The sequence below is a fragment of the Strongylocentrotus purpuratus genome, unplaced genomic scaffold (assembly GCF_000002235.5).
Source record: "Strongylocentrotus purpuratus isolate Spur 01 unplaced genomic scaffold, Spur_5.0 spur5_scaffold_9, whole genome shotgun sequence".
NCBI classification, from domain to species: domain Eukaryota; kingdom Metazoa; phylum Echinodermata; class Echinoidea; order Camarodonta; family Strongylocentrotidae; genus Strongylocentrotus; species Strongylocentrotus purpuratus.
The window spans coordinates 4776447-4801557 of record NW_022145615.1 but is presented as its reverse complement, the minus strand read 5'-3'; the positions used below and the strand labels follow the sequence as shown (position 1 = coordinate 4801557).

The window sequence follows — 25111 nt, the reverse complement described above, 5'->3', positions numbered from 1 at the left end:
CGTTGGCCAATTACGGACAACTTACTTACAAATGAGATTATAATGGGGTATCCGCGTGACCATTTTATTTGAATGTGTACTAATTGAAGCTTGATTAGAGCCGCCTGTGGGTCTTAAAAGCAGAATATCCACTCTACAGGCTTCTTCAGAAAGGTTCTGTTATTTCTCTGAAGCTACATGTATAGACAGCACAGTGTACAATTTCTGATCAATGTAAAAAGTATTTCCTTGTTGCACTTGCACTTGCAGTTGTACATGTAGTAATTCAAAAATACTGGTTGTAATGATGAAAAAATATTCAGACAGAAAGTGCTACATTGATTTTTATCAAACGAAATGAATTTGTAAGCAAGTATTAAAGCCAATTTGATAGAAGAATAGAAATTTGATGGAATATGATTTATAGAAACAATACAAATAGCAACAAATCGTTCCAGCTGAGCAACAGCTAATTTAGCCTAGTGTCAAACTGCCATTTACACTCCCGTATTACTGACTAGAAAAACCCTTTGTCAGTGTTTGCTCATTCCATTGATTAGTGTTCATGTGGGACTTGTCCCTGCTCTGCATGCAATCACAAATACAGAAATCATTCACCAATGTTTCGAGAGTGGGCGACTGGGCGTTTACATCGCAAAAATCTGTGAAATTTCTGCCGGCATTAAAAAAAAAGAAAATCTACAGGTGCAATTTTTTTTTTTTTTTTTTTTTTTGGGGGGGGGGGGGGGTGTTTGTCGTGTTTGCCGATAGTTAGGAAGCATCTACTGATGAAACACCGGAACATGAGAAAAAAATTATGGTTTTTGCATGCAGCTTTTGTGAACGTTTTGGAGAAATCAACTTGACGTGATTCCCAATTTGAGGCAAGCTTTAGTATTCTTCATTAGTGCAATCCCTATTCTAACACTGTAAATTACAAAATACCTAACCCGGTACTTGCACGTGCACATTCTTCCTTCAGTACTTGAGGATAGACATGGATATAATTAATGTGAAGAGCGCATATATCTGTCTATTTCCTGTTGTTGATTTTCAATGTTGGAGTGCTCTTCAATTCTGTTTCAGTTATTATGTATGCCCTACATTTGAATGTAGTTTAGGCTATCATCCAGAATCATGAGGACAAGTAAAACAGATTCCTAGTTTCTCGTTTCCTTTTACATGTTCACAGTGGCGTACGCAGGATTTTTTCAAGGAGGGTTAAAAGTTTGTACAGGACAAAATGAGAGAGTCCGAGGCTGAAATATTGTGCGTTTGTGTAATTGGGGGGGGGGGGGGCGCTAAAAATTTTAAGTGTTAAACTCAAATGGAGTTTTTGATGACACAGACGAGTGATGTAATTCTGTATTATAAATTACAAATACCCCTTTCTTTGTAGGCCGTTGAATTGTTCCATTGGTTTGCGAACGCTGAATGGCAGAAAACAAAAACTGTCATCTGTCCAATGGCTAATTAGTGTGCAAATGGTATAGATATAAATGTAGGCCTGCATTGCACAGTATGTGTACTGCTCAGGTACTTTAATGTCGTAATTGAGTTGACTCTTAATTGCCCTCTTTATCAATCTAAAATAGAAAAAGAAAACTCATGCATGAGGAAGGTCTAATCTTTAGGTCCTCTCTCCTACACTATTTTGAAACAAATAAAAAGTTCTACAATTAAATAACCTTCATTGAAAGAGGTATGGGCAAGATAAAGGGGCAAACTACTTGTAACACTTTGTAAATATGATACCCGTTTTAAGTCAGAGAATCATGCAAACATGTATTTTCATTTTTCTAGTTTATAAAACTTCTCTCGTACATGTAGTTCGCTGATCATTGCAGCCACAAAATATTTGAAGGCATACTTTATGAGGAAGTGCATTAAAATGTAGTACGTACACTGTATGTATACGACCATGCACTCCTTCTCCAAATAATACTTGTTTTCACATAGGCCTACACTATAGCTCTTGAATAAATAAATTCTAGTGTCTATACTGTAGTATACCACCAGCAACTTTGTAGAAAGATGATCTGCTGTAAAAAAGCTCTATATGTATTTTTTTGTTGTTGTTTACTTCTACCGGTATGCAAAAAGTGAAAGTTGGATATTGGATTTCCAAAAGTCATTGGATTTTTCTAAGTAAATCAACATTTGAAGGACAGTTCTAACTTGACCAGATATTTGGAATGGGGGAAACTGCATCTATAGACCTCATGTACATGTACATGTACAGTATGTGTACATGTGCATAAATATAAACTCCTCAAAAATGTTTGAAAACTCAAGTTTGATGGATTATATCTCTCTTGTCATTAAGGCTGTGCACAACCGTGTAATGAGGTACCCGAGTACACTCCCAAGCTTACAAGCGAATACTCGAATATTCGGACGCCATGTTTTTTTTCTTTTTTTTCCACCACCATACCACGGGAGCAGTATCCCACGTCTGTCTCCGAAAACTCACGCAATTTTACTTCGAGCTGCAGTTGAAGGCGCAGATTTAATCATAATAATAACAGTAAACAATGCTGTTTTAAAAACCAAAGATGGCAGAATAATCCATTTTCCTCTGAGTCCAAACAGAAATCGGGACATTTGGTCCCAGTTTCTGAGTGGTGAGTTTGACTGTGATTGAGCTGGGAAACATTTTTACAGACGGTACCATGCCAGGGGTTGGCGCTCTCCCTGGCACGGGTAAGCGTCGGCCTGGACAGTGCCAGGTGACCAGATTTTTTTTTTTTTTGCGGCTGAATATTCAAGTACGAGAAATTGTACTCAAGCAGTTGTCAACAGTGCGGGTACTCGAGTATTTGACTACTCGTCGCAGCCCTACTTGTCATTGGATGATAATCGCTTTGTTTAGTATCATTAGAAAGTATGTTTATTGAACTTTATTCCTATTTAAAATGATACCATATTTTTAATGATTTTTCAGCCTTGTAATGAGCAGTACATCAGAATAAGGGACAGGGTCAAAAATGAAAAGTTGCAAATGTTGGTGATTAGCACCGGTATTGTTATTCAGTGCAGTACACCTTTCAATCTCCAAAGAAAGCAAAATGCACAGCCAAACAAGTGCAGTGCATTGTGCAACTTTTCACACTTTTGACCTTGCACCATATTTTGATGTAATGCAGTTCCATACATGTACATGAAATCCCATAACAAATAGAATATTATTTTAAAGAAGAGTAAACACCGTCTTGTGATACTAAACATAGGAATGATTAAATGCCATAACAAGAGAGATATTCAAATCAAACTTGAGATTTGGAATGGAGGATACTGCAATAGGCCTACTTGTAAATGTAGGGCCTAAGTGAAAACTGTTACCTTCTGGAAACCTACATGTATGGTGCAATTGAGAATACAATACGACAGTAATCAATGGGCTAGATTGCTGCTCTGTAGCCTGGCATTGGACATCAACAGGGGTGCTTTCATCAGACCGAAGTTGCAAGATAACCCACAATTTTAACTCGCCTGAGCTAATTTGCATTTTCATCAGCCCGCAGTTGCAATTAGCGGGATATTTGGTCAAGAAAATATCCCAAGAAATCTTGGTCTTGTTTCCAAAATATCCCGCTATTTGGCGCTAGTTTGTGATGAGCGTATCTGTCTGGCGAAGGCGCAATTTTGAGCTTCGGGGAAATATCCGAAGTCTGAAAACAGAAGGTTATTTTGCAACTTGGGTCTGATGAGGACAGGCCTAATGTATGAGTTAATTTAACTTCTGAAAGAGATCCTATTGTATTGGTCTGCAACACTTGTTTGCATGTTCTATTGAGTTCTGCTGTAATGTACATTATGACTAATTGGCTTGCAAACATGCATTGCCATACAAAATATGTAGGTGTACATATGCCTATAGGATTTAGGGTGCCAAGATGTACATGTAGATGTAATACTACAAATGTATGTGACCTAATCAAGGAAATAACATTAACAAAATAAAATTAATAACAATCATTTTGTAGCTGATCTCTTTTCAAATTAACCGCTTCTCTACACAACTTTTTACTGTAATCTTTTTCTTCTGTTTTTAACAAACACAAAATGAGATTGCCTACACATCAGTTCATGATTATATACCTGTCCCTTATTGTTATATGTTATACATGTATTTCCAAAAGGAATTGTGAATGGACTACATCTTGCATGTGATATTAGCTGAACATTCTTTGTTAATTTGGTTGTCATGCTTTGTGTACACACAATACCAAGGAGAGATCTCTCACCCAGCTGCCCTAGCTCATCCCAATTAAACGTTGGTTTGGTTTTAATATATATGTTGACTCTTCATCACTTGGTTTCAATGGACGAGCTCTGTGTCAAAACACAGACAGCCTGACAGAGGTGTCCACACTACAGTACATGGTATTATCTGTTGAGATGAGGAGATGATATATGTAAGGGAATTGTGGTTTGGTTGAGACCACACCTTTTCATATTTTTGGGAAGTCCATGAATTGTGTATAAATCTTCCATAAACTGATTGCAGTTTAATAAGTTAGAAAGTTTCTATGAAAATGGTATTAGTGTGAATCCCCAAAATAAGTTACAATTTTTTTGGTATCAGTCTTTCTCCTTGGGAGACTGAGAGTTGTGCAGGTACCCATTTTGAGTAGCACATTGAAGCCTGTATGTATATGCATCGCCCCATTTGATTTAGGTATCATAAGTTTAAAAAACCCATCTAAAACACCCTATCCCTCTCCATCTCTTTCATTTCCCTTCTCCCCTCCCCCTTCTCTCTATTTCTCTTTCTCTTGCTCTCTTTCTCTCTCTCTTTCTCTCTCTCTCGCTCACTCTCTATCTCTATCTCTCTCTCTCTGTCTCTGTCTACCTTTGGTATTCAATTAAAAATACACATACCTGTATACGTGGATGTATCCCCGAAGAATTGGACTAGTGTGGGTGCACCCCCAGACTCATTACACACTACCTCTATTGACACAGCCCTGGTTTAATGAGCTAATACTTCATCCTACGGTGTGGTGATAATTATTCCTCGCTATATACAAATCAAAGAAACAGCCACCTAATTACTAGTTCAAGTCCCCCGACCATTAACTATTCCCTTTCTTGTGATAATTGAATCTAGATACAGCACTTTAATTGATAATAATCAGCTGTTTCATGCATGCACTTGGGATTATCACTGCATCATTTGATATACCTGGGGAAATTCTGTGATGTTTTTCTTCCGTGAAGTCTATACAATACTGTATTAAATGAGTGGGCAGGTACTATGCATTGGATATATGCAATCGCTGGAATACATTAGGTGAAGGCTTTGCAAATTAGTATCATTTAAGACAGTCGACCAGTATAAAGGTCAAATAAAAAAAATCTATGACAATGAAATAATATGTAGGAAGTTTGTTTGAAAAATAAAGGTGAGACCTGAGTGTTTAATCGGTAGATTAAAAATTATTTTCCTTATGAAAATTGATTATTAAAAAAAGAAAAAGAAAGTAACCTTTGCATTTTGAAAGGAAATGTTTGTTGATCAAGGTCACTGAATTTGTGGAAATGTATTTTCCTTGCTGTAACTACATAATAGCTGATTAAAGACATTATTGATACCAGTAGTCAATTTCTACTGTTCTAAAGCCTGGTAGCATTAAAACCTGTAATTTAGACAAGATAATCCAGGTTAGAGTTCTGGCCTGTCACATAATGTAGGTTTCCCCTTTACCTTTGAAGATTCCTATTTTGCAATGCAAGTGTTGCAGAGAAAACATTTATCGTCTTTTTCAACTCGCATAGTGTTCACATGTAAATTTACTTGTATGTGAAGGGGTATCAAAAATCAGATCATTAAAGAGATCATTTTTGTTTAACCCTTTAAATGTACATTTAGCATCTTTGTACATTACATAAACCTTTAATTTTATGATATTAGAATAAGATATCTTTTTCATCACAACCTGATGAGTAAGTTTGACCATAGTGACTGCACTTTTTTTGACAAGTTTAATTCATGTGTGTATTATTGATCAGTGTAATAATTATGGCATCAAGCAATTGTTAGCTTACGTGATGAAATGATTATTGGCAGATTAAGGCTTTCCTGACAGCTAACACAATACACAATCATTTGAGTTATTAAAGTACTGTTTGCACCAGATTGTCAGGGAGCAGGATATTCAACTGATTCATAGTGACTGATCAAGTTATTCTTTGATTAATGGAGCTACATATACATGTGAGCACAACTTGTTGATATCAAAGGGAAAATCCACCCTGATATTAAGTTGGTTTTTAAATAGGAGCAGAGGGAGTTTGAGCAAATTCTTATTAAAAATAAGAAAGTTATGAATTTTTGAAAATGCGATCAACCATACACAATTTGGCAACTCTGTGATAGGACAACAGAGGGAATGCAGGAGGTTAAAAATAGAGTGGGACTGCCACAGTAAAAATATTCCTTCAAAGAGATACCAATCAGCCTATTTGCACTTTAATATGAGCAACCTTTAATACCCCATCTCCTTACTCTGCCCCCATTCATTCACCATCCCTTACCCTGCCCCCATTCATTCATCATCTCTTCACCATCCCTTCCCTGCCCCCTCCCCCTTGCCCCCACCCTCCTACTCCTCTTTTTGGTTATGGGGAAACGTGTCATAATGGACGTGTACAGTATGCAAACTACCAGGCCATTAAGCACCCAAATGTTAAACAGCAGGCAATCCCATGGTGCGGCCGAGATGCCAACAGGTTGCTATTAAAGCAGTTCAAGAGAAAACAAGACCGTATCTCGCCCAGCAGAAATATTAGATTACGCTGCTTTAATGTTGGCAGGTTGAGAGAGGGAACGAGAGAGCAGTGATCAATATTCATGAGCATACCTCTGGTGCTATTTTTGGTCCACTAGACCCACCCCTCAAGATTTCAAGCATGCTATATTTAAAGAGGAGTTCAAGTTTCGTTACAACTTACAAGCTAAATATAATTTGTGACCCGACATTCTTTTTTATTCCCATTTAGGGGAATATCAAAGCATCATGGGAGGAAAATCAAAATAGCTTTTATTTGAAATGCGACTAGAAAATATCCTAAGACTTCTGATCAAAATATGGACCAACATTTTTGATATGCCATGTGCATAGTCCCACATATCTATGTATTTGTGCAGTGCATTTCATTGTTTTGATTGTCAAAGGACTGAGTCACTTTGTTTTCATTTTGATAATTCCAAAACCCCACCAGTATACATATGACATTATTTTTTATGTCAGTCTTTATGAATATCTTCCGGATAATATATTTCAGGATTTAATGGCATGACCAGAGCCTAAGTTTACCTTTAACTTTGTCCGTATTCTCAGCGGTAATATTTGTACCTTGCGTTCAAAACAGAGCTTGTGGCAAGTTGATGAATTAAATCAGGAGTAATGATCGGATGGTGATAAATGATGCTTCTTTGTACTTATAGAATCTATTAGTCATTGGATATAGCCCTTGAGTGATGTTGGAATAATGGATTAAATATGACGAAAGAAATCTTATGAATTATTGAGAGAAGGTCATATGCAACCCTGCATTCAGAGTCTTTTCAGACTGCTAGAAATCAATGTATAGCTGTACGATACCTTTTTTCAAGTCTGAAAGTAGTACATAAAACAAAACTACACTGTACATGTACAATGTATGTGTAACAAAAAGTCTGATTGAGCATTGTTTGAATGAAAATTAAATAAAGAATCTGGCGTTTATTCTCAACTGAACGTCAAATTGTAAAATAATTGTATAACTTGGCGGGGCTTATCATGAGCGTGCACCGATCATTGGCTAGCTGTCATGTGAGTTGATCTATTTGAAAGCAGTTTTTTCATACAACGTTTCTTTATATGATGTTTTCTAGTTGGTACACCCTTTCACTATTTGATGATTCCTTAGACAACGCTTCTATACCAGTGTTTAAAAAAACACTTTTCTATTCGCAGGAGCTCTTTTGCTAGGATTTGGTGTCCAAGTGTGATTTACTCGATGATATTTAAGCATTTTTTCCTTCAATTTACCCGAGCTTGTTTAGAGATTACCAGAGCTAAAAACTCTCACCGTTACCATGGTTTTTGTCCCGCTGCATTATATGAGTTTCACATAAACGTTCTCCTGTCTGAACAGGCCTATGAACCTGGCATTCAAGCAGGTGAGACAAGCTGGTGTTTAGAACGTAAATTGTATGACCTCAGAAGAATCTGTGTCCTAACAAGATAAATAATTCAGAACACTACTAAGCAATACGTAATTCAGTCTTCTTGTCAAATAAACGGCATTCATTCATGAGTTATGTTCTGTCTTTACTGTGATCTAAACAAAATGTTGAATGTCGTGGGGGGGGGGGAATTCTTGCTGATAATAGAGTACCGAAGTGCTAGCGTCATACTCGCTTGGTGTCCAGGTTACTGGTTCTAAAAGACAGAGCCTGTGCATGAGGTTCATCGCGAGATCAACCAAGCAACAGGCTGGAGCAGGGCAAATTCAGTGTTTGGACTCAGCAATCTTGACAACATGGACAGTATGATGTCACAATTTGGAATTCTATAGGAAGTATGGAGGTTACACTGATGTAAAATCATTGTATCACCTAAAATTATCATCTTTATCACTTGCCATTGCAGGGGCTATAAGACAAATAGGAATGAACTCAAATCATATCCAAAGAATGAAATATTGATAAGTTGTCAATGAAACACTCTCTGGTGATAAATGCAATGTATAAAATACTTTTTTCTCCCAATTATGAATATGATAATAACAGATTATGAACTCTTGGCAAACTTACATCCTATTCCTTGTGATGGATTTTTTTAAAGTCCTTAATTGCAACATACATGTACAGTCATACCGTACATGTATAAACACCAGAGATCACATGATTGCTTCTGTTATTGGATCAATTTTGTTTTTAAAAAAAAGTACCTAAATCATGTCGGGTAAAATCTAAACAGGATAGATATCATCAGATTCATAACTCTTGAATATAAATGTTATCTAGTTCACACCCTTTCGCATCATCAAAATGAAATTAGAAAGAGGCAGAAAAGGACTCCCAACAGTTTATGCAAACATACAGTGTAGAGGCAGGGATGAAAATTTCCTCCCCTTTTGACACAAATTCTGTGTTTTATTTGTCGCCTAATTTCAATCTGCTGATCATGTCTAACTAAATGTAAATTTGTTTCTCCCATTAAGTAGCATTGGTGAGTGTTTCTCCGCTGAAAGGAAACAGAATTTGTATTCCCCTCACGTTCCCTCATATCAACTGACGAGTGGGTACTGCGGTTCTGTTATTGGGTCATACTTCCATGCGAACATCAGAATAGGAGAAAAGGATATTGCCACAATGATTGAACCTACTTACAAGTTTTATTTAAATGTCAAAAGTAGTGTTCAATAATGGCTTCCATTACAGCCCTTTTGTGCCATTTGAATCATATTCAAACTGTCTTTCATTCATGACATTGGCGAGATGTTTGAATTTAGATTAAAAAACCACAGAAGATTTCTTGTAGGTAAGAAAGATTTTTTGTTTTGTGTCACTTTACTGCTTTAAAAAAAAAGGCACTAACTGTGGTTGTCAAGTCGATGCAAGACTGAGAATCTGTAGTGAATATTGTAAGCATGAATCACATGTAATTCAAACAGGTGCAGTGTAGAAAAAGGCATTTTAAAAGATATTTTCAACACAACCTAGAAGAAAAAAAGATGTTTTCCTCCATGATGACTTCCTTATACTTTCATTGAAAGGAAAATGTTAATGGTTCTTTCCGGTTTAACCTCTTTTTTAATTTTTAGAAGCTCTTACAAGTTTGACTGACATTACACGTAAATGCGAGTCATTGTTGAGATTCCCTTATATAATGTAAGCTAAACTGGTTCTTTACAATCTTTCTTGTAAGGTTTTTTTCATTTTCACTCACAAAACTTGTATTTCATCACACCTCTTGTACACAGAGCATAAGCAAGCCACAGATCATCTTTAACAAAATATACTTCATTAATTGTTTTAATGTGTGAGATTTGAGAGTGATTATTGTATCCTCGGAGTAGTGATTCCGTACAATGTAGGGTTTTAGGGAGGAAAACCCCTGAACTAATCAACAGGAAATACACTGAGCTGTGTTACAGCGAGAGGCGGAAATCCTGCAAACCAAGCGGATTTATACCATGAGTGTTAAAGGTAACGATGAGTATTGGTAAAGTCATTAAACATCGCTTGTGAAATGTCTAATTATTTGAATCTGCTTTGTGAAGAAAAAAACGTACACTGTAGAAGTCATAAGTCTGTATTTATTCACATGTGAGTCTTTAGAAATCTGTAGTAGAGAGAGGATGAGAGAGATGGAGAGATGAAGAGAGATAAAGAGAGAGATAAAGAGAGAGAGAGAGAGAGAGAGAGAGAGAGAGAATGAGAGATTGAGAGATGAAGAGAGAGAGAGATCTAGATCTACTTGATATGATTTTAGAAAAATGATATCAAAATATAAACTCTGTAACTGCATGACCACTGATATAATTATCATTTACACGTACACGTTCCATACAAATAGGCATTATGCTTCATGATTATGATCATCATGATTATGGCAATTCTTTCTTGACAGGGAGACAAAATTGATATCAGACATTTGGGATGATTTCATCCCTAGAGAAAGGAAAACCTGCATACATGTATATAATACCTCCTTGATTACCAACCAAGGGAATAAGCAGGCATCGAGCGTTATGGCTTTCACACAATTACCAATGTCCTTGGTACGCTAGATGTCCGTCCATGGAAGCAGAAAACTGATAATCACCGTAATTATATCTCAACGTGTCACATTGCCCGTTGAGATTGTACATAATTCATAATTTTTATACAAAAAAGATGTATAAATGTTAATAATAATAATTATACTGATTATAAAATTATACTTTTTTTTGTAAGCGAAAGGAGCGTTCAAACTAGAAAACAACTTGTTGAATAAAGAAATGTTTTATGGAGAAACTAGTCTTGAAGAGGTCATGTGACATGACAGCTGGCCAATCATCATTATGCAACCAGGGCCCCCGTCTTATAATAAAGAGTTACGATTGATCCAAATCAATCGTAAGTCCTACAATCAATCTCAAGTTTGCAGTTTCCTATCTCTTATGTGCATAGTTGCGATTGATATCAATCGCAAATAACCTGTGATTGATATCAACTCTTTATAAGACCGGCCCAGTTCATATACAGTTTTCATAGGATACCATGTTCAGACTAGAATAAATTTGACTCTGTTCATAAGAGATTTGTTGTTGTTCGAAACGATGCTCAAACAAGCGTTTTGTAATGCGGCATTCTGACTAGGTAGTAGTCTGAACGCAGCGTAATTGCATCTCAATGCATCTAATTGAGGAGATGGATAGAAGCATGGGTTCATTAGAAGAAGATGTTATCAGATGCGAGTTTGTCTCTGGAGTATTAATTACCAGGCTACATTCAAGATGTGTCTTCCACAATTAGGGGGATCGTTTGTTGGAAGAATTGTCTTCTTTTCAAATTAAGATATGATATTTGTTATATAATGTGAAGTTATAACTCATATTTTACTATAAAACTGGAGTGTTCCTCTGTGAACTGAAATTTTGGGATCTATTTCATAAGCGAAGATTTAAGAAGGACCGAGCCCCTAAGTTTGTGACGAGGCCTATTTGGAAGTGTGGTATAGTGGTTTATTCACTTGACTCTTAATCCAAGGGTTGAGGGTTCAATTCCTAGCAACATGAAAGCAATGAAGGCCTTGTTCATCTACATGTACCTGGGTGGAATTGAATCCATGATCTTTGGTTTGACAGGCAGATGCTCTATACATACCGCCTCCTCTTTGATTTGTCTCAAACTGAGGTGTTTTGGGGAGAAGGTCTTAGTACTTCTTCCGTGATATGGACATATTTCTCATTATTTTGAAGGGAAGTATTTACTTGTTATATTGTAATTAAGAAAATACAGAATCAAATTACAATTGACACATATATTATAATTTTCAGGACAAAAAGTATTAAAAAGAAAATTGTTATATTAGGGAAAAGATCAGGAGGCATTGGTAATAAGACTTGTAATAATAGATGAGCAGAAATAGAATTTTGTTTCCATTCTATCCATGTAATATTTCAAAATGGAAAGGACTTTTTTTGACAGGGTAATTTCTCTATTTGATATAAACCGGACATGCCTTTCGGAGAAATTCTCTCACACCAGGAATTGACTTACATGCGACCAAACAGTGATTGGAATTATAGGGCTGAAATGTGGAAGATTTGCAGCTCAGCTTGAAGTATGAATAGGCCAATGATTTAGTCTGTAATTCAAGCTTATTTTCTGCCCCTGTTATAAAGTAAAGACTCCTCATTTCACCCTTGTAAGAATTCTGTATTTTACTTATTTTTCACTTTGATTGAAATTTGAAAGGTCATACCAAGCTCATTTCAATAGAGAAATATTTCACTTGTCTGGAAGGAACAGGTATTTTGGCATTGTGAACTGAAAATACGGGAGAAATCTCTTAAATGTTTCCTGATACTTCAGAAAATAAAGAAATTTTTCTTGCAGGATTGGGATACAATGTGAAAGCAAATTACATGACCTTAGAGGTTTCTCTACAGTACATGCCCGCCTGATTGATCTAATTGCTGTTAAAGTGTGAGCATCATTATGAAAATGAGTGAATGTGGATTGTTTAGTACTTTGTCAAACATCTTGGACTTATTTTGGGTTGGACTTATATCTGATGACAGATCTGAACTAGTGCTTTAAGCTGCAGATTTGTTTATGTTAAATGGGCTTATGGTTAGAGTTAAGTAAAATATTGGGTACAGGCTTGATGCTAGGAATTCAAATCATGGTGGAAATTATTAAACTGCAGTTGTAGTCAGAGCGTGGGTCATGGCACTGTCTGTTGGCAAGACTAGATGCAACGCTGTACTTTAGTGAAAATTAAGTAGTGGTTTCACTACAGCATTGGATTACAGCGTCAATCATCATTATCAAATCATCAAAACTATTTGATCAATTTTATCCTTGCTCTGCAGATATTACAAGTTCTAGTGAATGAAACCAAGGTGTCAAATTTTTTCTGGTATATATTTTGAAAAGGAAATGGAAATGACACTGTAATGTGATTGGTCGATGATGGATATAGAGTTATGCTGAAGTGAAGCAGAGAGTGAAGCCCTGTCTAATACTAAACTTATACTCAACCCAGTTTCATAGAGGTTGTTATCAATAGCAAATGCTCACATTCTATGAAAAATTAGCTGTCAGCCAATCAGATGCTGTGATTTCAGTAGCTTATAACAGCTCTTTTTTTACTTGCTATCGATACAAGTTTTGTGAAACAGGGCCCTGGTTCACCATCTACACTTTTCTATGATTTTAATAGATGGGACTGATGGGTATTTTATTTATCTGTAAATCTTGGTATCAGCTGTGATATGTTTCGGCTTGACTATCTCACGCATGCACTTATAAAGTCTGATACTACATGTACACGGTCTTGGATCAAGTTTCCGTGAATTACCAGCATTATGGATGTATGCTTCCAAACACGATCTGGGAATGAGTTTCACTTGCATTAGTATATATAGCTTCAAAACTTGCATGTAAATTGATCAATTACATTGTACCAGTAATAGGAGAAATATATTTTCACCACAAGCGGAACCGAGAGTATACATAGTGTAGTACTTGTATGAAATATTGACCGAGCGATATGCACTTGTTTCCTTATTCAAAGACTTTCAAGAATTTAAGGACGGCGTGGCATAAAATAGCCGTATCCTGAACATGTTGTCTATTGTGAATGTGATGCTACTACTACTACTTCTACTACAATGAAACATAATTATATTGGGGCTGATTGAGTGAGGGGATCTGTCCCCAAAACCTGCAAAAAAGCTACCGTAATAGCCACAAAAAGAGCCTCTGACCATTGTACAAATATTTCTATCATTGACATGAATACAAAATGTTGCTTAGGCCTGTTATGTGGGGCTAACAACCCTTATGAATGGAAATCTCTTTTTCCAACCCGTTCCTATTCTTGGTTTAAAATATAACAAAACTACACCAAAAAAACCCCACAGAAAACAAAAAACAAAAACACAGAATAAAACAAAAAAATATGTCTCTCTTTATTTCTGTTATACTTGAGGAAAATAATACTAGCTTCAGGGTACACGTATGTAACATGAGAAAGGATCTGCTCTTCAAAATCATAATTTCATGAGTAGAACTAGTTCATGTAGTGGGCTGTCCATTTTATAATACTTCATCATCCAAAAATGTAGGCCTTTGTGTCTTTATATATGTTTGTGTTAATGTGAAGTGTACCGGTACTTGTTTTTCTTCATAACAGGATACTTTATATTATGTTGTGTTTGTAGAATGTAGATCACGTTATCTTTGTAACGTCCATGTTATTATATCTCAAGTACAGTACTAACAAAGCGAAGCATATGGTACTTGTCGAATGGTACTTGTTGAATATGGTACTTATGAAGGGTCTTAACTTTGCGTTATATGGATTAATTTATGATGTGTCTTGTAGGACTTTCTCTTGGATAGCAATTTGTTGCTACTACTCAGTGTTAATTAACACTGAGTTTTTAACACACCGCAGGCAGCCTTGTTATAAACTGTAAACAAGTTCAGGCTGCATCGATCAGTTCTGAAGTGGCTTTTGAAAGATGATGTACATGTATCATCTAAAAGGTGGTTGCGCTCCCAAGATTTTTTCCAATCGTTAATTGGAGCTTCCTGAATCGTTAATTGGAGCTTCCTGAAATGCAAATTAATCGAAATGGTTTTGGTTTTACTCATTAGCCAAAATGAAAGCATAATTAATATATTTTATGAACAGAGTCTGCGCTACAAGGTACTACAGAATGAACATGAACAAGGTACCTGAATCTGCTCCCCTCCATCCCCCCCAAAAAGTATACTGGTAATGTTTTTAAAAAAAAATTGATTTATTTATGTACATAATCGTAATTCTTGATTTACAAAATTATACATGTTGGCGATTCCATGCAAACGATGTGTCTTTCATGCTTTTATTCATCCCAAAATGAAAATTTCTTGGTATGACCATTTATCAAATAATGGTTCTTTCTGTTGATATTACTAACATTGAATAGTCATGTCAAGAGATGATTCATTTTTGGATGAAATAAATGGATAAATGTCATATGAAGTATATATGGAACACATGGCTTTGAATCGCCCAAGTAGGAAGACACCCTTTAATACTAACAGTGCAGGAGCAAAGTAGCAACACAACCTGTGAAAACTCTTTTTATTCTTTCAAATTATAAAGAAGGAAATGTTTACAATACTTTTCAAGAATACAAGTCTATGTTAATGTCGTAACATGTTCTATCAGGAAATCACAACGGATTAGACAAGGTTAATAGCAGAAGTGACCTTTTGATAAATGTTCATTGTTAAGTACTTAATGAGGCATCCTGATTCAGAGTATACTTGTACAGCAGTACTATTATGAGGTTATTAAAAAAACAATTTGCTCAGCATGTTTCTGCGGTTTCTGTTGGGGGTATAATGCAGTTTCAGTTTCCTTTTCTTGGCCTAATACCTTTTAACAATAATTACCACGAACAGTTGTGAAAAGCTGGTTGCATATATTCGGGTGAAAGATAATCAATTCAATTCAATTCAATTCATTTATTTCAATCATAAAACCATAAAATAATATATAAAAAAGTAACATGAAACAATCATCATCTTACAATTCTGGAATTAAGAAATTGGAGACTAAAAAGGAAGTTTGAAAAATCAAGAAATGAAACTATAATAATTTCCCTGAATTTTCTTAAAAAGATACAACAAAAACTGCAGAAGTACAAAGTGAAAAAGAAAGAGTAATAAGAAATGTTTTCCAGAGAAACAGGCTTTAAATAAATCTGATTTATAAAATTTTATTTGAGAAGTTGTACAACACAGACAAGTGATTAGTGCACTGCCTGGACTGTTTCCACGTTGCGCCCAATACACCCTCAACACTTAAACAGAGACAGTTCTTATTTTGGGGGATTAATTGCACGATTAGTGGAGACAATACTCTCTGTGCGGGATGCACGTATTAAGGGAGGGGAAGAAAAATGATTGAAGAAAAAAGATATTTAAAAACGGACAGAATCTGGACTCGCATATTACAAGCCTAATGTCCAAGTTATCTTTCTCAGTTTGCTGCATTTTCTGTCATATTTGGTTTCAAATATTACACAGTGAAACCTTTACGGTATATAAAATACTACTAGAGGAAGATGGGACAAGCGATCTTTATGAGCAGGTGGTCTTTACATGTACATGTTCAATACAGGATTCAATGAAAAACTGCCTAAACGAAGCAAAAAATGTAGTCATCATGATACAGGTGGTCCCTAACTCGCCAAAGTAGGCTGACTGTTTTCAAAGTCTTGAAGTTGTCTGTTACTGTTGGTTTAATTCGGTGAAATTTTATTTCCTGTCTTTACCAGAGCTCACAATTTACATTTAAAGAGTGATTCCACTCCATTAAGAGGCAAATGATATGCTTTGTGAAAGGTTAATCGTGTGTAGCCAACATTCTGAAGCCAAGACCATTCATTATTCCAGGTGGCGCCCGCTTACCGGTAGTTGCAGTAAGCGCAGAGTACCGGTATTATCGATGTACAAGAGACATTAGCCTGATTATGGAGCTTATGAATGCATTGCTTTGGAAAATGTGTGAAGTTAATTGTCTGTAACTAAACGGCAAATTATAATAATTTGATTGAGCTGTGATTTAAGGGCAATCGATCTGGACATCTTTGTATGACCAGGATGCTGGAGCTCTTCATACTTGAACCAGAATTTTATTTTATATTCCTTTTATATATCATTTATCATTTCTGTCTGTCTGATAGTCAGAAAAGGTGGCCGTATCATTTTGAAAATGCAACAACAGACATAATTATGCAAATTGCAGCCTTTTATTCAAATAAGGAAATAGTTCTTGTTAAAATATGTACTTTTAAAAAGCCTAAATGTATACAAATTATCAGCCGTTTATTCAAATGAGGAAATACTTCTTAAGAAAATATGTACACTTTTTACAACTAACTGTATGCAAATTATAAGCCTTTTATTCAACTTGGAAAATAGTTCTTGTGAAAATATATACACTTTTTAGAAATAGCTGTACGGGTATGCAAATTATCAGCCTTTTATTCAAATACGGGGTAAGGAAATAGTTCTTGTGAAAATATGTATACTTTTTAGAAATTGCTGTATGCAAATTATCAGTCTGTTATTCAAATAAGGAAATAGTTCTTGTGAAAATATGTACCGGTACACTTTTTTAGAAATAGCTGTATGCAAATTATCAGCCTTTTATTCAAATAAGGAAATAGTTCTTATGAAAACATATTCTTAGAACTAAGTCTATGTGCTATTTTTTTGTGGTATTCATGGTTCCAGCTCGTAATGTGGCACTCAAAAACAGGGGATGTTATTTCAGTTGAGGTAGTTTTGAGGGGAGTAAAGTGTTCTCGGATATGATACAACTTCCTTTGTTGATGTACCATGTTACTGACAGATTGGTGGTCCAAGCATTTAAGGTTAAAGGAGACACATTACCCCGAAAAATATTTTGCCATTTAAATGTTTGTTGGCATATATACAGTTAACAATTATTCATACCGCTTGGAAGTTTGATGTTTTTGTGTTTTTCTTAACTCACCAAATAAATATGGACCGGTTGAATATCAAAGGGCCTTTGTTAAATACTTTTAGATGTAATCTTTGATATGACACATTCTCAAGAAACATAAATAGGGATATATTAATTTTTCACATATTTAAAATATTTGTAATTTACCGAACACATGTACAAGATACATTCACATTTTGACAACATATTTGCAAATTTATCTAGGTCCTACAAAAAAGAAGCTTTTAAACCATATGTAGGCCCTGCATATATATACATGTATATTGATATATTGATATTGTTGACAGAGAATGTATACAGGTAATACAGGGAAAGCCATTTTTAAAGTAACAGAAAGCCTCTGCCTTGTCTATCAGCATATAGAATGGAAGTACTTAACCTTTTCATCCATTAGTATCCTTACAAAATAGCAATTTTCTTTCCAAATTGAAAATATTCAGGTCCCTAGTGTTTGTTATGATGTACCCCATTATCCAAGGGTAATGAATCTGTCAGTAAACATAAGGCATCAAAATATTCAGGCAACACAGTCATTTTTTTCTTTAGGGGGAAGATGGATTGATCTGTTCTGAAATTAAAGTGATTACCTGTAATCACCCATGAATACATTATACTGTCGTAGAGCAATATATAATTAACAACTAAATTATTCATACCCTTACCAAGTTTTGTAATTTATTACATATGTGAAAAGTTGATTTGTTCAGATTGGTGTTTCTTGAGAATATGACATATTAAAGTTTACATCTAAACGTGTTCAACAAATGCCCTATTCGATCAGTACATCTTTATTTCTTGAATTACCAAAAACACAAAAAATATCAAATTTACAAGGGGTATGAATAATTTAGTTATTTTATTGTTCCTTTTTACACTTTGTTTTTAAAACATTGATAACGGTAATTCTATTTCAAAAACATGTAAATGTTGTGTTTGTTTGGTAAAATGGGCAGTGTAAGCTTTATACGCTTCCGGGTTTATCCCGCTGTTATATTGCAATTTCACAGTGTCTGCTATAACATAAATGATTTCATCAATGCTACTTCTAGGAGCAGGTGAACCTGTAGGCAAAAAGCATAAACACACTGAAGGTTGTATAGAAAAGGAAGCATGCAATTGTTGAACACAAGTTAGCTGTTTGTCAGCTGTATTGTATTGCCTAGCGTTTGAGGCGAAGTTAGTAGCTAGTCTGACAAAACAGACACTAATATCTCAGTCTAGACTTACAAGGAAACCAGGGTTATGTGAAATCGTATTCAGCGTCGATAAATCAGATCCTTTCACTGGCAAGGGTATGTTTCTGCAAACTAATGTAAGAATACATGTAGAAATGCTTCTTGGGTAAACAACTTCAGTCTACATAAACTTCAAAATAAACGTATTTAAACTTGATTATTAATACCCTTTATAAATTTTTTGTTATTTTGGTCTTGTTTGTAATCTAAGAATGAAAGGGGAACTGGTTGAACTAGGACATTTGTTCAATACTTTTTTTGGGGGGGGGGGGAGGGGGAGGGGGGGGGGGAGGGGGAGGGGGCATGGGAATTAGGCCCCCAAACCTAGAATTGCTACTGATAGTAGCTACATAAAAAAATTAAATTCTTTTTATTATTGAAGATACCCATGTATTTTTCACAGTCTTTTATCTTATCGACTCTTTTTTCGTTCATGTTTTCAGTTGCTGAAATGGGTGGGTCCAAAAACCTGGGTCTGCGGGTCCAGAAGAAGATGTTGGGCAAGATGACGTCCAAGAAGATCGCCAAGGTCTTCATCGACGACACCATGGGTGAACTCCTGGACAACGTCTACAAGCTGTGCAAGGAGTACAAGCAGAACAAGAAAGAGGCAGATAAACTCATCAAGAATATCATCAAGATCACGGTAAAGATCGGCATCCTCTACCGCAACGAACAGTTCAACGCCGAGGAGATCAAAATCGCCGAAGCTTTCAGGAGAAAGTTCCGGACCATGATCATGACATTCGTCAGTTTCTGCGAAGTGGATTACACGTTTGATAAGAACTTCATGGTAGGAGCGCTCAATGACTGCTCTCTGCTCCTCACCCAACTGGTGGTGAGACATCTGACGGATAAATCGCAAGGCAGGATAGACTATGTATTTGGTTTCTTCCAGGATGGCGCATTTATGGACTCACTTTTTGACCCAAACAGTCCTCTAAAACCAAACCTTTCAGTTATTGTAGTAGGACTCAACAAATTATTAGAAGAAGGAAGCATATAACCCCTTCGTCTTGGCCTTCTATCTTCCAAAGTCTTTTTTTTTTACATTTGATAGATTTTATCAAACTTGTATCATAAATGAAGAGGAAAAAATGTGCAAATTATTGACAGTGGAAGCTCAAAGTGACTCAACTCATACTTTGTTAGTGTTTTTGTTTGTTTGTTTGTTTTTATCTCGGGAACCACAGCAATCTTGTGCAGACTTTTTAACGCAATTTACAGTATGGACTCATGTGGAGGCTATGCATGTGAACATTCTGCTATTTTAGAGTACCCTCAGTTGGTGTGCTCTTCTGGGAGGAAGGACATAATGAAATATCTCTACATTACGGAAAAAGGATTTGCCTAAGTTACAATACACATGAGCAACAAATCGTTCCTTTGTTGTTTAACATCCCAATTAAATGAGCCTCGACCAGCAGGGACAGTGGATCATCATATTTTGATTGTGAAGCAAATTGCAGTGAATCAGGGAGCAGCTCTAGATTTATGGTATGGCAACGATTTAAGGATCTGATCTGCAGATCTTTGAAGTGGGAAACATTGACTTCGATGCCACCGATCAGTTGTAATATCCAGGAAAGCTGAAAGGGAATTTGATGGCTGAACGATCCGTAATTCACAGCTCTAATCATGCCTGAAGGGATGGGTAGTCTCTTGGTATCCTTATCTGGTTGCATTGCAGAAGTTCAACAGGACGATCTGGTAAAGAGGGAAATTGTGGAGTCAATCGTGTGTCAACACATGCAGCGGTTCTCAAAGGATACACATAACCCTTCCTAACGCAATGTTCACACCCTGTCAAATCAACTTTTTGGTAATGGTGTAGATAAGGGTCTGTGAAATTGGTGAGTACTTGGCACAAGGTAACGTACAATTGACGGTAAGATAAGTGTAATAGTCCAAAATTATTAAAAAAAGGTAGAAAACTGTCTTTTGTCTGTCCAATGACAGTTTAGCAGAATTACCGGTAGGAGTCATTTTGTTTAAGGAACTCCAGCACAACTCAGAATAGTTATGTATGCATCAAGGACATATTTTATGAATCGAAGTTGATGAACGAATTGAAATACAGTGTGTGTGCTCTAATACATGCAATTTTCTTTTTATAAAGAGATGAAAGTTCTCATGCAATTTCGTCTTAAAATGTATCCCTCAATCTTTCTCAGAAGGGATGGTGTATCCAATGTGTGTTGATGATCAAAAACATTCTTGCAAATATGATGGTAGTTTTTTTTTGTATAAACATCATGGGTATGTTGAATTCTTCAAATGAATGAATCTAGTAGTAAACATTTTTAGTGATGATGATAATGATTGAGAACAGTGCCTATACTTGTAGATACGTTTATGCCAGTCTATCAGAAAAGCTAGTGATCAAACTTTTTTATAACTAAAATGGCATTTTTTGATGATTATGATGATATAAAGTTATGGCTAAAGGGAAGTATTATCTCACGTTTTTTAAATTTATGGCCATTAGATGAATACAGCAGCTCTGATATTTAATAGCATTTAAAATGTAAAGACGTTACCTTCAGTTTTCTTTCGCTCTGGTGCAAAAGAAAGCTTGGCATAACGATTGAAAAGAACACTGGTATACATGTAACATCATTTGGGTTCAAAGTATTAGGGATTTAAAATATGGCAGTTCAGGGTGAAGAATTATATATTTACTTTTTTTTTTACTGGAAACTTCTTATCTCATATGTTGTTGTTAGAATAGAATGCTTATATTATAATTATAGATTCATTGTTTTTTTGCATTTTTTGCCTTTGCTCCTTGCCTCTAGTGTACAACAGCTGAAGCAGTCTTTTCTGAATATTTATAGCTAAAAAAGAGAAAATATTTATCCCTTTTTTTCATGTTACAATTCTTGTAGTGTTTCAATAGCAGCAGTGTTAATTGCTTGTATGGTATCGTATAGAGAAGATTGAGATCAACAGCGTAGATTAGAAATGCTGGTTGGGTGAGCATAAATAATTCAAGGAATTAGAAAGAACTTGGTGATGCTGTAGATTGGTATGATTTCCTCCACTGGCAATAGAAGTCACCATGATTTCATAGAATTTTACAACAATGATTTGACATTACCACAATGTTTTCTTTTTCATCTAAACCAATAATACAGGGAAAATCATTAAAGGGGGAATTTCCATTTAGTTGGTGTCCTGTCCCATCGCACGACTAAAAAAACACCTTCAATATATGAGTGGGTGTGTCACTGTACTAAGTATACAGTATATGAAACTTGGTCTAGGACTATATGTATGATACACAAGTTCTTAATATACATGTAGTACTTCATAAGAGGTATCAATGGTGCAATATCCCAAAACCTTTAACGAAAAAGCAATTCGAAAGTGACATTTTTTTTGGCGTTGAATAATCATTTGCAAAAAGATTTTTTTGTTACTGTTTCAATGAGCCTTTTTTCCCCAGAAGCCTTGTACTGTAATCTTATTGTTTCTCAAATGGTGGAACTACCTTTTATCTCATGTTGGATTATGTGGTTTTTTTGGTAATCCATTATGATCTTATGATGTACACATAATTAACCCTTTTAGTCTACAAAAAATGCATCAATTGATACCTTCTCCAAATAGTGTTCGTGATCCCAAATATATTCCATGTACACACATATTATCATTTATGTTGTGATTGTTTTTAATAATTTTTTTGTAAAGAGCCAAAGATGTCAGTACATGTTGATATCTGACATGTTTCTAGCATTTTTGATTTTTTGTTAAGGTATATTACTACTGTGTATTCCATAGTATATGGTAATAACTATTTCCCATGGAAATACATGTAGCAGGGAATAACCTTCTTCATTTTTTTACAAAGAGCTTCATAAATTAGGATAGGATTGGATAGGAAATAGGAACATTATTCATGTGTGCACAGACCCAATAGTTCTAATTATAAAAAAAAGATCCCTTTTAGGACTTTGTGTATTAAATTTACAGCATGTGTGACATGCATTTGGGTAAAGTGTAATCATTTTTATATTTTGTATGTATACGGTAAGTGCATTAGACAGGGTATATTTCTTGTTCATCATTCCATATATCATATAATTCCACTGAGTGGATAAAATCCTTCCTAATGCTTTGTCTCTTGCAGGGACATCTTGGGGTTAGGGGGAGGGGGTGCAACAGCCCACTTTCCCTATTCAAAATTGCTGTCAGCATATTTCAGAATTTTGATTTGATCCTTTGGCGACAAATGAAACATTTAGAATTTCTTTGCTTGCTTCCTTGTTTGCACTGTTCTCATATCCCTTGATTTCAACTATAGAAATCTGATGATCTTTCCTTTTCTATTTTGGAAACTTTGGATCAAAGCTTGTCTAAAAATTTCTCCAAATCCTCTTGCCAAATTTAAAATGGTATTACGCTTCCCCTCATCTTCCGTTATTAAACAATTTTCTCCTCGTCGTTGTATGCTCATTTTTTTTCTCAACTTAAGGATCAGCAAATATTATGACATTCCAAACAAGACTGTTTGTCCTCAAAAGCATTTCTATTCCCAAATTGCCTTTTATAATGGCCCTCTGGACATGCCAAGTTGCCAACATTAAGTGTGGCATGTATCTAGATGATGTCTCACAGCATCATTCGCAATTTTCCTCATCGTGTTAAATTACATCATTAAGATGCCGCTATGTTTGAAGACAAACAGCTTTCCAGCGATAATGCTATCATACTTGACTGTTCATCTTAATACACACTTCAATATTCTATGCCATCTTCTTAGGATCAGTCTAAGGATTCCTTTGTTTTGTCTCAGAGATGTTATTCTGGTATTACATGTAAGCTGGGTCATGTTTTATGAAAATGTCAATTTCCAGTTGTTTTTAGGAGACACAGATCTGATGAAATGTTGATTTTTCCCTGTATAGCCATTCACTATAACAGCCACGGTAATGAAACTCATGAAAGACATCAGGAAATAATACTTCAAAGACACCATATCATCTGTTGAGAGCCAGAAAGGAGTTGACTATGTGTTCAAGTTCTAGTATGTGAAGGCATTTAAACAAAAGGCATATAAACAAAATCAAACTACAGAGGGGGATTTCGTTGTTGCTACTGTTGGCGTGTGTTGTTGTCATGCAACGATCATCAAAACACCGGAATGTGAGAAAAATTCATGATTTTTGCATGAAGTGAGAATACAGCTACTGAAACCATAACTGAAACTGAACTGAAACTGAAAAAGATACTCTATGCATCTCTTTTTCATGGAAGTGTCATGCACTTTTTCCATTCTAGGAAACAAGAGCATGAAATGACCCTGATTTCATGGCGTGACTCGCTGACAACCCACAAGGCACCAACAGGAAAGACTTGGTACTAACCATATCAGGAGGAAAGAAGAGTTCTGGGAAATTAGGAGGATGTATAAATTTAGTAGGTTAAGGTATTGTTATTGTCAAATACATGTAGATTTAGAATTGGCAGGGCACTTTTAAGTCGAATATTTGGAGCTGATTGGGAGTTCAGGACTTCAGTTATCAAGTAAGGTTTCAGAGAAACATACTCACAGCACTACGACTAGAGTATCGTATATCATGCAGTAGTTTGGTTGTTAATTACCTCAGACGACATATCTGTGAAAAATAATAACAAGAAGAGAAAAATATAAAAAAATTGTCAGAAATACATTCATAGAAAAAACAAATCTTGTTTGCAAATGCATAGAGATGGCTGGCTCAATTTTTAATCATTTTTTAAATCTCATCATACATGTAGCTATCATATATTTTTTACCTTAATTGTTCAGGAGATATCCCTTATTTAAGTTTTTAACAATCAGTTTCAGTTTCATTTCATTCTTTAAGAACATATTTTTCAACTTCCCCAGCTCTAGATTACCTTGAAGGTTATAACTCTTAAGTAAATGTATGTATATCTGATACAATCCTCGCGTGCACACGCAATATTCAATTTCCAGTGGGCAACATTCATCATGGCTGTGAAAGATATCAAATTCCCAGCTAAAAAAACACATTACACAAACAATTTTAGATTTTGTGAATTATAGCTCAAGTCCCTATTAATTGTGCTAAAAATTTTAGATTTTGTTAAAGCCCTTGATGGTATTAATCAGAGAAAGAAAACGACCAG

General features: G+C 35.5%; 1 protein-coding gene across 1 annotated transcript in view; it reads left to right on the top strand.

Moving 5' to 3' along the window:
* Positions 1–21723, top strand: part of LOC100888374 (tumor necrosis factor alpha-induced protein 8) — a 30019-nt gene extending 8296 nt beyond the window's left edge. Inside the window, exon 2 of the mRNA XM_003723781.3 lies at positions 19417–21723. Within this exon, the coding sequence (XP_003723829.1) occupies positions 19417–19979 (563 nt within the window). The 3' untranslated portion in view covers positions 19980–21723. The remainder of the gene's footprint in view (positions 1–19416) is intronic.
* Positions 21724–25111: the final 3388 nt, after the last annotated feature.